This window comes from Centroberyx affinis, unplaced genomic scaffold (assembly GCF_046629955.1).
Source record: "Centroberyx affinis isolate AG114_WGS23_722 - 3 ecotype Tasmania unplaced genomic scaffold, CSIRO-AGI_Caff_v1 ptg003058l_1, whole genome shotgun sequence".
Classification (NCBI taxonomy): domain Eukaryota; kingdom Metazoa; phylum Chordata; class Actinopteri; order Beryciformes; family Berycidae; genus Centroberyx; species Centroberyx affinis.
The window spans coordinates 62,723-74,933 of NW_027281145.1; the positions used below are offsets into that span (position 1 = coordinate 62,723).

General features: G+C 41.1%; 1 protein-coding gene across 1 annotated transcript; it reads left to right on the forward strand.

Moving 5' to 3' along the window:
• The first annotated feature begins 2,090 nt into the window (after positions 1 to 2,090).
• On the forward strand, positions 2,091 to 10,704 carry LOC139659279 (uncharacterized). Its single transcript, XM_071537494.1, has 4 exons — positions 2,091 to 2,198; positions 4,015 to 4,449; positions 5,007 to 5,170; positions 8,992 to 10,704. Exons 1-4 carry the CDS (start codon positions 2,138 to 2,140, stop codon positions 9,034 to 9,036), a joined length of 705 nt encoding a protein of 234 aa, XP_071393595.1. The 5' UTR covers positions 2,091 to 2,137; the 3' UTR covers positions 9,037 to 10,704.
• Positions 10,705 to 12,211: the final 1,507 nt, after the last annotated feature.

Here is a 12,211-nt window from a genome sequence, read left to right on the forward strand (position 1 = left end):
GTCCCTCAGCCTCACTGTGGTGTTTCTGCACTGCACTTCCCACAGATCACCTGTCAATCAAACTGTGGGCGGAGCTTGGATTTTCTGTTCTGATGCAGTTTGAGTTTCTCTTCTCTCTGTCTGTTCAGTCATGGTGGCTATCGCTGCTCATGCTAACTACCCAGTTCTTCTTCTGTTGATTCCAAACAAACCGGAAACGTAAAACGCATCACTTCCTGTGCGGCAGAGGATTTTTCCCAGGAAAGAGCGACCAGACACCGGCTGTTTAGAACAGACAGAGGAGAAGATTTATGAACTGGATATAGGTTGACTCACTGTTAGAGTTAGAGCAGTGATTCTCAACCTTTTTCACATCAAGGACCATAATTTAGTCCACATTAGAGCCACGGACCCCCATTTGATTAGATTTTGTCTCTCTGACCCAAATCTGATTATATTTTTATTGTTTGATATGATTTTGTCCAGAATCCCATGACTGTCTGTATTGTAGGTAGACAGTGAAACTATGATCAAAACAGTCATTCTTCTGCATTCTCTAATTGTGTTAACTTCTTGTAAATGAGATAATGCTGAAGTTTAACAATTCATCAGTTTGCTGTGGACCCCCTGGAACCTCCTCAAGGACCTCTGGTGGTCCCCGGACCCCACGTTGAGAACCACTGAGATAGAGCAATTAGTGACTGACTTGAGAGCAGCAAGACGGACATTTATTTATATAAAATTGATCACAGATGATGACTTTAAGCCTGTGTTTTGTGTGTACGCCTCAGTGTTAGATGTCAGGTGTTTTCCCAGTAATTCCCTCTGTCACTTTCATGTATTTGAGCCGGTTTAGAAACAAAACCTTCTGTGCTGCCTGCAAGGTCCCCATGGGTCCTTGAAATCCTTGAAAGTTTGTGAATCTGAGAAAAAAAAATCAAGGCCTTTTTTTCAAGTTTTTGAAAATAGACAAATAGACATGGGTCATTGAAAGTGCTTGAATGTCTATATTTTGTGAAAGAATAGAAATTGAAGTTCTTTTGATATTTTTTTTTAACTTAACATTAGTAAATAGCACAGTTGAGAGGTGTTCACACATTCAAGCCTCTCTCTCTTTTTAATTGTTGTCTGTGAGCTTCTGTAAAGTCTGCTGGTTCTCATTATAAAAATTCTCAGTGTTGTAACAGTAATTAATCTGTTAAGCCCTAGCCCTAGGAAAAAACGCCTAAAATAATATACCGAAAATGAATCAGGAATAGCTCCTCAACCATAAGGCCTGTATGCATATTTCTGGTCTCCTTTGATAGGTAAGAAGCTAAGGAATATGAATCCAGTGTAAGTAAACCTATATCTGTTACCATTCCAGAGTAAATGGAGATGCAATAAAGGAAAAAATAAGATTTTTATCCTTGCCTAGCATATAATTCTAAATTTCAAGGCAATATCACCATTATAACCAAGATCCCATGGATAATAATGCAACTGAATGTCTTCTCCTAGTCTTTGACTACAACTGTAACTGTAAATTTGATGAAAATACACTAAAATACAACATTTATGATACAATTTATAAAGATATACTCAGGCGGTCTCCATGTTTTGGCTATGTTTACATGTTGACTGTTTACTGGGAGTTTTACTTCAAAACACTATTTATTTCCATATAGCCATGTTACAAATAACATACATCTCCCAAAAACATTGAAATAGTAATAAACACAATGATTATTGAGCAATGTTCATATATGACTGAAGAGCTCCATGTTATACAGGCAGATTAACCTTGATCCGTGTCTCAAACTATGCTGTGTGTTGGGTCCTTGAATTTGAGGGAATTGGGCCTGGGAAAGTCCTTGAAAAGTCCTTGAATTTTGACGTTTAGGAAGGTGTTTAAGAAGCCTGTGCCTGAAGCTCTGAGGCCGCCGAACCAAACCAGCAGGGACGCAGCAGAGCAAATACAGAGCCTTGTTCAAACATTGACTAACCAGCTTCAAGCATTTGATATGCACCAACCAAATGCTCAGAGCACACCTCTCCAGCCGCTCAGGTACATCCTGCTGTCAAGGATGTAGTGTGTGTGTGTGTGTGTGTGTGTGTGTGTGTGTGTGTGAGAGTGCTGTCGTTATGACCACCGGCTCTTTCCTCTTCCCAAGTCAACATGCCTGCAGCAATGCGCCTCACTGTGCTGATGTCGATGTTTCTGCTCTCAGTCTGTCAGGGTGAGTCGACGTTTTAACATTTTTTTTCTTAGATGTAAAAACCGAAGCGTTTGTTCATTCGTTGGTTCAGAGATTTGACTAAACTGCGTGTCGAAGTCCTGAAGCTGAGATGCAAAGTTATGCAAACAGGAAGCTTGCCACCACAAGTGGCAGATGCAGCAGCTTCATTCTGAGGAAACCGAGTGCAATTTCTTTGCTTAATGTACAGGAGAATATTCAATATTCAGTGTGATTTCATACCTGAAACTGAATTTTGACAAAATCTGAGGCTAGAATTGCATTAAAAGTTGTACAATCCATAGTATTTACAGATAAATGTCATTTTGAAGCATTATTTTTCTAGCAATATATTCACCTGGTTATTTTCCAAATGCAAACAGTATACTATATCTCAGGTAATGACACGTTAAAGCATTATTAGAAGATGTTAACTGCTGTGATGTATCAATAGCTATTTGTAAAATATGACATGAAGTTAAAGTAAATTTAAAGGTCATGTCTGGGTGGAACTTGAAGTCAATATTTGATCGGTAACGCTGAGCCGATCCCGAGGTGAACCCGCTGTGTCGTCTGGTTCCTCCTGCACACACACACACACACACACACACACACACACACACACACACACACACGCCTGCTGACTGTCTGTTTGTCTGTCAGGCGAACATAAATCATAACATGACAGACTGATAACCCTCATCTGCTTTATTTAAAGTCTGCAGAGAGTCAACAGTCTCCTCCTCTGAACCTAACCACAGACAAACTAAACCAACATGCAGATTGATATCAGGAATAACCAACGCTGACGGTTAGCCTGCCATACCAGCAGCAGGGTTAGGCTGATATATCAGGCCGATACCGGGCTTCTATTAAATATCAGATATCAGTCGGTGTCGTCCACCTCTGATAGGATGGAGGCTCCTCCTGACCACAGATACAGAAAACAGACATTTGGTTTTCTTTGCACATTTTATGTATTCATTTAATAGTTCGGTAATTTAAAAAAAAATGTTCTTCATTCTTCATCTAAATTCAGTAATGTCGATCTTGGGAAAACAAATAATCATATAGACATACTCAGTGCACAGAGGAGGAGTAGATACACACACATACACTCTTTTTTTTTTCTTTTTTTCCCCCGGTTATCTTTAGTTAGTATAATTAACAACCTTTTTAGTTAATTTATATAAGTGAGTGTAGGTATATTCGTATGCGTGTATGAAGCTATGTATGTACATATAAATATTTGTGTGCATACATGTGTGTATATGTATGTAAGTTCATCACCCGGTGTATAAAATACAAAAAATGAAAAAGAAAAAACAATAATAATAATAATTGCAAGGACATGAAAATATAGTGGACATTTTGTGGTTGTACTGATTTATGAATTAATTACGATAAAAGTATGAAAAGAAAAATTTCAGTAATGTCTCCCAGAGTTTCTCTACCACTGAACAGGTGTGGTGGGTCACTCTGCCTTAAAGAGCTGCTGACACTAAAAGGATTTCATCAGTCTGGGTTTCAGTGGAGAGTTTTAGTGTCCCATGATGCTCTGAACGCTGCTTCAGAAGCTTTTCCACCCTGATGAGAAGAAAACTCTGTGAGAAGCAGTGAATTCTTATGATCTTGGTGGTCAAATTTAAAGATGTTAAATATCAGCACAAAATATCGGCTATCAGCGACTTCGATCTAAAAAATATCAGTATTTATAACTGCAAAACCCACTGAATCCTCTGCAGCAGCCTCACATCTTGATATGGCGTCGCTGCTGTGCATCATCACATGGTTTGACCTGCTGTTTGTTCCTCTGTAGGTGACATCACTTCCTCTGCAGCCAGGCGGACGCCGACGCCGACGCCGACGCCAACGAGCCCGACACACTCCGCCGGCTCGGGCCTTCCAACGAAAAACCACTTCATCTCATCGACTCCGGAAACCAGCGGGTCGCCACACCCCGTCACCTCTGCTGTCACCTCTGCTGTCACCTCTGTTGTCACCTCTGTTGTCACCTCTGCTGTCACCTCTAAGAAAAGCTCTTCGCCGCCGCCGCCGCCGCCTTCCGGTTCCCCCCGTACGTCCGGTGCATCAGCAGAAACCAGCACTTCCTCTACCACAGCAGCAACTAACCAGACGTCCAACGACACGACTTCCCATGTGTCAGCGCCGCCATCCCCTTCAGAGACGGCCAACACCAACGCCACCGCCACCGCCACCGCCACCGCCACCGCCACCGTAAACTCCACCGCAGGTTTGTACTCCGGCTCCTGCCGCAGGACTTGGCGCTGCTGCGGCCTGCTGCTTCATCTGACAGCGATATATTTGAGTCCTTTAAGTTTATTTCCATTCTGACTCACAAAACAAGGACTGAATTATGCAGAATGTACATCTCTAAAAGCACATTTTAAAAAAAACACAACAAAAATCTTTTCCACAGTCTGTTCTAAACAGCCGGGGTCTGGTAGCTCTTTCCCGGGAAAAATCCTCTGCCACACAGGAAGTGATGCGTTTTACGTTTCCCTGGTTTGCTTGGAATAAACAGAAGAAGAAGAACTGGGTAGTTAGCATGAGCAGCGATAGCCATCATGGCTGAACAGACAAAGAAAAGAGAAACTCAAACTGCAGCAACAGAAAATCCAAGCTCCGCCCACACAGTTTGATTGACAGGTGATCTGTGGGAAGTGAGCAGAAACCCCACAGTGAGGCTGAGGGACAAAGATGACTAAAATGTACTTGATCCATTTTGTTGTGTAGTTTTTAAGTTTTGAGAGGGAATCAAACAGTTTTCTGCCCGTCTCTCCTCCCCAGCTCCTCCGTATGACGGAGGTAAAGACTTGGTGTCGAACCCCGGCCTCGTCGCCGTCCTCTGCATATTCTGCATCGTCGTCGGCCTTCTGCTGGTGGTGGCCACTATAAAGTGTGTCCGATCACGGAGGTCCAACTTTGAGCGGCTTGAAGACGACCTGCCGATGGTGAGTTTAGTACACATGAGCCTAAAGAACGAGATATACTTCTGTGGTGAAATGTCGTCGTTGATTCTGTGCGTAGAAAACACTAGATGGCAGTGTGGAGCTTTGTTAACACAGAAGTAATAACAGAAGAAGTATCGTATTTCCTCTAATTTTGGCCCGGGCCTTTATTTACCTCAACTGCAGAGGGTACCAGGCCTTTATTGGAAGCAGGCTTATATTAGAGATAGGCCTTTATTTCTAATTCCTTATGTTTGATAAGTATATTTGCTCATATTTTAGTACGAAGCCTCCTTGTTTTCTGATCTGCTTCTGTTGGGGTTCGTTAGGTAGCCGTTTTTTTGTTACTGCGACGCATTACCGATAATTGCGGTAATCGACGACGGCACGCTCCAGAGACTTCCGCCGGCCGAGCCGTCTTGTGGCATACTGCCATCTTGTGGCACTTGTACGTTACTACAAACTACAGTTACATTATATAACAGGCACCAGGAGTTTACCGGTATCCACCATTGTTTTTTCCTTTGTTTTTTTCCCCGGCCTGTATTTGGGGCCGGCCTTTATTTGTTCGTGTCGACCACGGCCCCGGACATTATCAGAGACCCGGCTTTTAATTGACTACCGGCCACTATTAGAGGAAATACGGCAGTCGTGTTTAGGTTCTCTGAAGCTCATGTTGTGGATATTTCAGTTCATCTGGTAGTGTTTATAACTGGGAGATGAGCTGTCGTCCAGATGAACATCTGAACCTCCTCAGCTCGTCTCTCTTCCATCTGCTCCATGTTGTCTTCACTATCGGCCCGCAGCAACCGGATACAGGAGGAGGACCACGAGGGGCGTTGGATTATCACCCCATTAAAATGGTCTTGAATGGACTTCCGTCGTTACGTGACAGAATAGTCAGTTGTGAGCGTAGAGGCACAGAGGCTCCGGTCCTCTATGCCTCTGCGGGCCAGTCACAGTTCTTGTGGTCTTTGCGTTGCCTGACGCACAGTTACATTTTTGGAGAAGTGCAGTAAGCTACGGCGACACTTCGACGCAGAAATATATAAAAATACCCTTAACATAACATAACGTCTTCCGTTTGGTGGCCTTTATCCAAAGTACCTCACAGAACCAGAAAGTCATGATTGGACCGGAGCTTGACTGTTCTGTCACCGAAAGCTGGAAGTCCATTCATTTTTTTTTTTTACTCTTTCGCAAACAACATGAAAAGCCGTTCCGCTCAAAGAGGAACCCGAGTCCACATAAGACCGATCGTCTGTATCGTCCGGTACTCCGACCAGCGGGGGGCGATTCTGCGTTGGAGACGACAGACCTGGACCGTGACAGACTGAACCGTGAAGGAGGCGAAACCCAGAAGCTGAATCCAAATGTCCGGACTTCACCGCTCTTGCAGACTCGCGGACTTTGCGGGCGCGTTCCCGGGAAGTCTGCGAGTGCTGAAGACTCCAAATCCACAATCCATCCAGTCCACAAGGGGCCTCAAGCGGACTTTCTGCAGACTTCCAGAGAGTCCGCTTGGGGGTGCAGACTTCACCAGACTTCACTGATTTAATTACCCACAATTCATCGCAATACGGACGTGACGTTGTAGTTTTTCCAATTGCCGAACAAAAAAACAAAAAGAACTTGTTATGAATGTGTAAAACAATGACTTTATTAAAACGTTACTTGAATCATGTAGGCCAGAAATAATATTCAACCACATCATGACACAGAAATATGTAGAAGTATAGGCTATAGAGGTAATCAAAATGCATTTTATTATTGTAGTCTTTAAGTGATGGTTGCCTATAAAAGCTGTCGGTCAGGTAAAACAACCCTTGGCCTCTGGTATCGTGTCAGGATTAGAACGATTACATACGCAACTGCTGCAGCGATCACCGTGTACACGACAGTAGTTGTCACTGGACTGTTGCTTTGAATGTTTCCGGCAACGAGTGAAACAGACTTGAGGTCTGTCTGTCAGCCTTGCGGTCTCGCGCCCTCGCAGACTTGACGTGACGACGCTGAACACGTCAAGTCTGCGATGTACGACTGAAGTCCGCGAGGGCTTAGTCCACAAGACCGGAGGGTGGACATTTGGATTCAGCAAAACAGGACTGAAGTGCCTTGCTCTTCCCGTTGAGACACACTGGGAATTGAACCCCCAAACCGGGCAGCGTTAGTCAAGGCTGGTATTTGAAAAGCGCAAAACTGTCACTTGCCCTCTGCTCCTCCTCACCCAGTGTTGTAGAGTGGAAGCTTCATCTTAATGACCAGAACGGGGTTTGTTCAAACGGAACATTTATTCTCCTTCATACTGCAGTTTAATGAAAGGGGAGAAACAGCGGACCTTGCATCCGACATCTTGAATACACAAGCGAGCGACAAAACTAGGGCAGCTACTTCCTTGAAACTTCAAATAAAAGCATCTCTGTCTGTAGCTTGAACAAGGCATTCAAAGTAAATAAATCCATAGTAACACTGAATAATCATCATTACCAGGTTTCTCATGACGTCACATTTACTGTAAATACTATAACTAAAAATAGTACGTCTTTTATATTTCTTGATATACAAGTTAAACTAAACATTAATTGCCTTATTTAATTGCTTAAATCAAACAATTCACAACACCCAGAAGAGCTGCAGTGGTTTGCTGCTTGCTCTTTTTACATAAACAGGAAACCAGACTGGATTGGAGTGTGTGAATCTGAGAAATGGGTCAGCGTGTGGTGCGACATTTCATGACCGAGCACTTTCCTCTGAAATGAAAGCTTATTATCATCAATAGTTCATCCATGTGTCAATAGTTATTTAGTCCAGAACAGTGTGTTGGGGTCTCAGGTTTTGTTCAAATCAAAGCTCTTTAGCAGCTGAAAGTCCAACAGGAGATATCCACCGTTTGGATGCCTAGTCGCTATGAGATAATTACAGATATGAAAGTAAAACACACTATGGAATATTACTACACTTATCACCTAGCTTTAAATCTTTATTGCCATGTGGCCGGGGCTGCTGGAAATTGCTTTTGGTACAGGGTGATGGATTGGAGTGGAATATATATACTGTATGGGCAGACATGGATTCATAAGAATGAGTAGACGCCACACAACAAATAATGGGTCCAAAACTGACAAACAACACATTGTAGCACAAAAACAGCAAATAGCGTAGGATGAACAGGTGATGATGAGCAGATAAGACGTAGATTTGCAGAGTTTTTTACGATGGGAGCGGTGTACCTTTCTGAGTATTGAGTCATGAATTTCAGGAAACTCATTTTTTCTCAGAATCGATATGTACAGCAGTGTTTGGAAATGAAATTTTAATTTGTCCCACCGGTTGAGCTTCCCGACGGAATCAAACACACATTCATATTATATACACTACCAGTCAAAAGTTTAGACACATGTATTTTTATTTATTTTTACTATTTTTCACTATTTTAGAATAACAGTAAAGACATCAAAACTATGAAATAACACAAATGGAATTATGCAGCGACCAAAAAAGTGTCAAACAAATCAAAACTATCTTATATTTTAGATTCTTTGCCTTGATGGAAAGGCAAAGGCTTTGGAAAGAAATTCATACACAGGATCAACTTCACTATTTATATTTGTCTAAGAAACTAATTTCAAGCATTTAAGCAGAAGCCTTTAGATCAAAATGACTTTAAGAGAATGAAACATAGAACATTCAGTCAGGTGGGTCCAGACTGTTGACTGAGTAGTGAATGTAGGCCAACTTAATGTTTACCAAACTTTACATTTGAATGCCAATACACACTGGATGTTTTTGTTTAACACGTCTGCTGTTTGTTTTCACCTCTCCAGGGCAAAGTGAATGAAGAGTCTCCGTTCGCCCGGTACTCAAAATAACAGCGAAGAATTCATCCAACAGCAAGACCAAAACATCCAGCAGGAATCCTCTTTCATGTTTGGTTTCGTGAGAAGGACTCTGGGGTTTCTGAAAAAGCCACAGACAAACACCAGAACCAGCAGCAGAACCTCCAACTTGAAACAGAAAAGAAAAATGCTTTTGTATTTTTCTCCCTGGCTCGTATTTCTTTACGCAGCACTTTTCTGTCATCCGTGAATCACTCCACACAGGAATATTTCTGCCTCTGCTGTCAGGCTGCGATGGCTCTGACCTTTGACCTCCTTGCTGTTGGCTGCTTATAATGTTGCTGATCTAGGAATTTAAGCTTATTTTGCTGTTGCACTAATCCTCGCTTTAAGTTGCTCATGGTAAGAGCATCAGCTGAAATCCTAACATGTAAAATGTAAGTAATGGCATTTCCTCCGAAGCACTTTATAATCGATAGCTGCACTTATCTATTTAACAAGTGATAATATTGGGAAACGTGTTTTGAATCACCAAAATGTACTTTGGCTATACTTGCAGATACACAGCATGTCAGCAGTCCATAGTCTAAAATATATTTCAAATCAATATCATCTACATGTACAAATGCATTTTTGACCAGTTTTTTTGTGCATGTTGAAGCATAGGCCTACTGTACCTCCAAACATATATGGAAGTATATGACAAATATATTTTGTGCCATATCATATATGGGTATTAATGATGAATTGTTAATGAGATGCCTGGAAATAGAGGCTGGATGAGCTCAATTCAGAAACCACAGAAAGACAGAGCGAGGTGCTGAAGGTTATAAAACTTATACAAACTGGAAGAAAAGGCAGAACTCTTGAAAATGAATGGGCTGAATTCATAATAAAAACATTAATTGTTGCTGTTGTACATTAATTTGCTCAGACTGCTGGCTTTTCTCCCAGTAGCTGTAGCCCAGTCCAGTGATCCTGCAGTGAAGTCCAGGGAGCTCCAACACAGACTGGAGTTTTAGCTTTACAAACATTTTCAGAGGCAGAAATAATCTGATTGGTTGAGTTAAACCTCAGAGGGCGGAGCCAAAGAACCACAGTTTTTCTGGCTAAGTAACATTAGACTGAAGAGATAAGAGAGGAGGAAGCTAATATTATGAAGCCTAGCGCTCTGCTGCTAACTGAAAAAATACAATCTATCTATACTAAGTTATCTAGGTTAGCTAGTTAGCTAGCTGACCTTCAAGTTCAAACTAGCCATACTAGCCTATAGCTATCTAGGTAAGCTAGTGAGCTAGCTGCTGACCTTCAACATCATGAATACATGAACAAATGAAAAAGAAGTCATTGCCATTTGCATTTACATTTTGACCAGAGTGCCTTCTTTGCCATTCAAGTTTGCCACTTAGCTAGCTTTCTTTTTTTCTTTTTTTTTGACTCCGCCCACTGAGGTTTAACTCAACTATTTTTTAAATATTTCCCAAGAGAGAATGTGAGAATTTGGCAACTTTGATCACAGTTTTCACACTCAGTCTCCCCACATACAATACTGACACATTTATAATCATCCACCACAAAACCTCCTGGACCAAGCTGATCTGCAGGTTGCTCTCTGAAGCCTGACTGACACACACAGCCTATCCAATCAGTACTATCCTGAATACCTTGATATGTTTTTAATAAAATATTTTTGGGATTGTAGCAGAGAGTTTTCCTGTTTCTTTTTATTGACTGATCCATGTTCTTCAGCTGATACTCAGCTTTACGATACGAATTCATACTGTACATCCGAGTAAGTACGATCAGACCAATGTAAGTTTCATGATAATAGGATCTTTCCAGGAAAATAAAAGAAAATGAATATTCCAAATCACATTATATTTACTTTATTGTTGTTTTCTGTTTGTTTGTTGTTCAGAAAACACACTGCACTTTAGTTCTTTAATTCATTCACAGTGTGCTGTTGGTTTACGTTGCACATGATGTAACTGATCCAGATTCAAGTTTTGGTTATTCCAAAGAACTTTTGTAGATTGCATTAATAATTATGTTAAGAATTAATAATCCAATAACATATTTATCACATATCACATTTCTTGAAGCTACAAAAACAAAACAATAGGACAAAAATGAATCAGTAATAAGGGAAGATTTGCACTTAACGACTCCATCTGCATTATATCGTAAATCACTGTACTAAATAAACCACATGAATTTGTTGCTTCATTAGTCGGTGGATGATATTCGGCTTTAAAACTTCTCAACCAGCTGATAACTCTGTTTTGTTTGGTCAACATGGACTTCCCAGACTTTATCATGCAGGTTCCCCAGACATCTGATAAGGGTTTAGACCCAGGACCCCTCACAGTCTGTAATGTGGGGGCAACAGACAGTCAGCCTACAGTCTGTCAGTGTTAACATGCAGTGAGTGAAGTAACAGTGAAGTTGAGTTTTGCTGTCTGTCTTTACTGTAGGTGGAGAGTCACCATCACACAGCCTCTCACTGAGCTAAACCTTCCTGAGGAAACTAAAGAGAAGCTGATATCTTCCTCATGTTGGAATGTGACTGATGGAACCAGCTGTGTTCACACACACACACACACACACACACACACACACACACACACACACACACAAACAGCTCATACCAGCTGAACCAGCTGAAACATGCATGGTATCTGTTTGAAAAAAATGTTTTGTGTTGAAAGCTTTTGACCACAAATCAATCCAAACCAATCAATAGTTTGAAGATAGATGAAGATAGATAGATAGATAGATAGATAGATAGATAGATAGATAGATGAGCAAATTGGCATTCACCACAGGATTGGATGTGGCAAACCTTTCTGCCAGAAATAGCCTAATATAAATAACAGATAAACAGAATAACAAACAAATGAGTGAATAAATAAATAAATCAAATGAATAAACAAATAAATGGACAAATACATACATGAGTAAATAAATAAATGATAAATAGACAAATAAGCAAATAAACAATAGAGAAATGGACAAACAAGCAGATGCGTGAGTAGCCTAAATACATGATAGGTAAACAAACAAACAAACAAACAAACAAAGTGTATGGGTTAGATGTCATGTTGGATGTCATTTTCCTCTGTTTCAGTAGAATTTGATTTCCTTTCTTTCACTCTCTCACATGATCAAAAACATTTGGTAACAAGGGTAGAAAACCTCATGAAAGCTC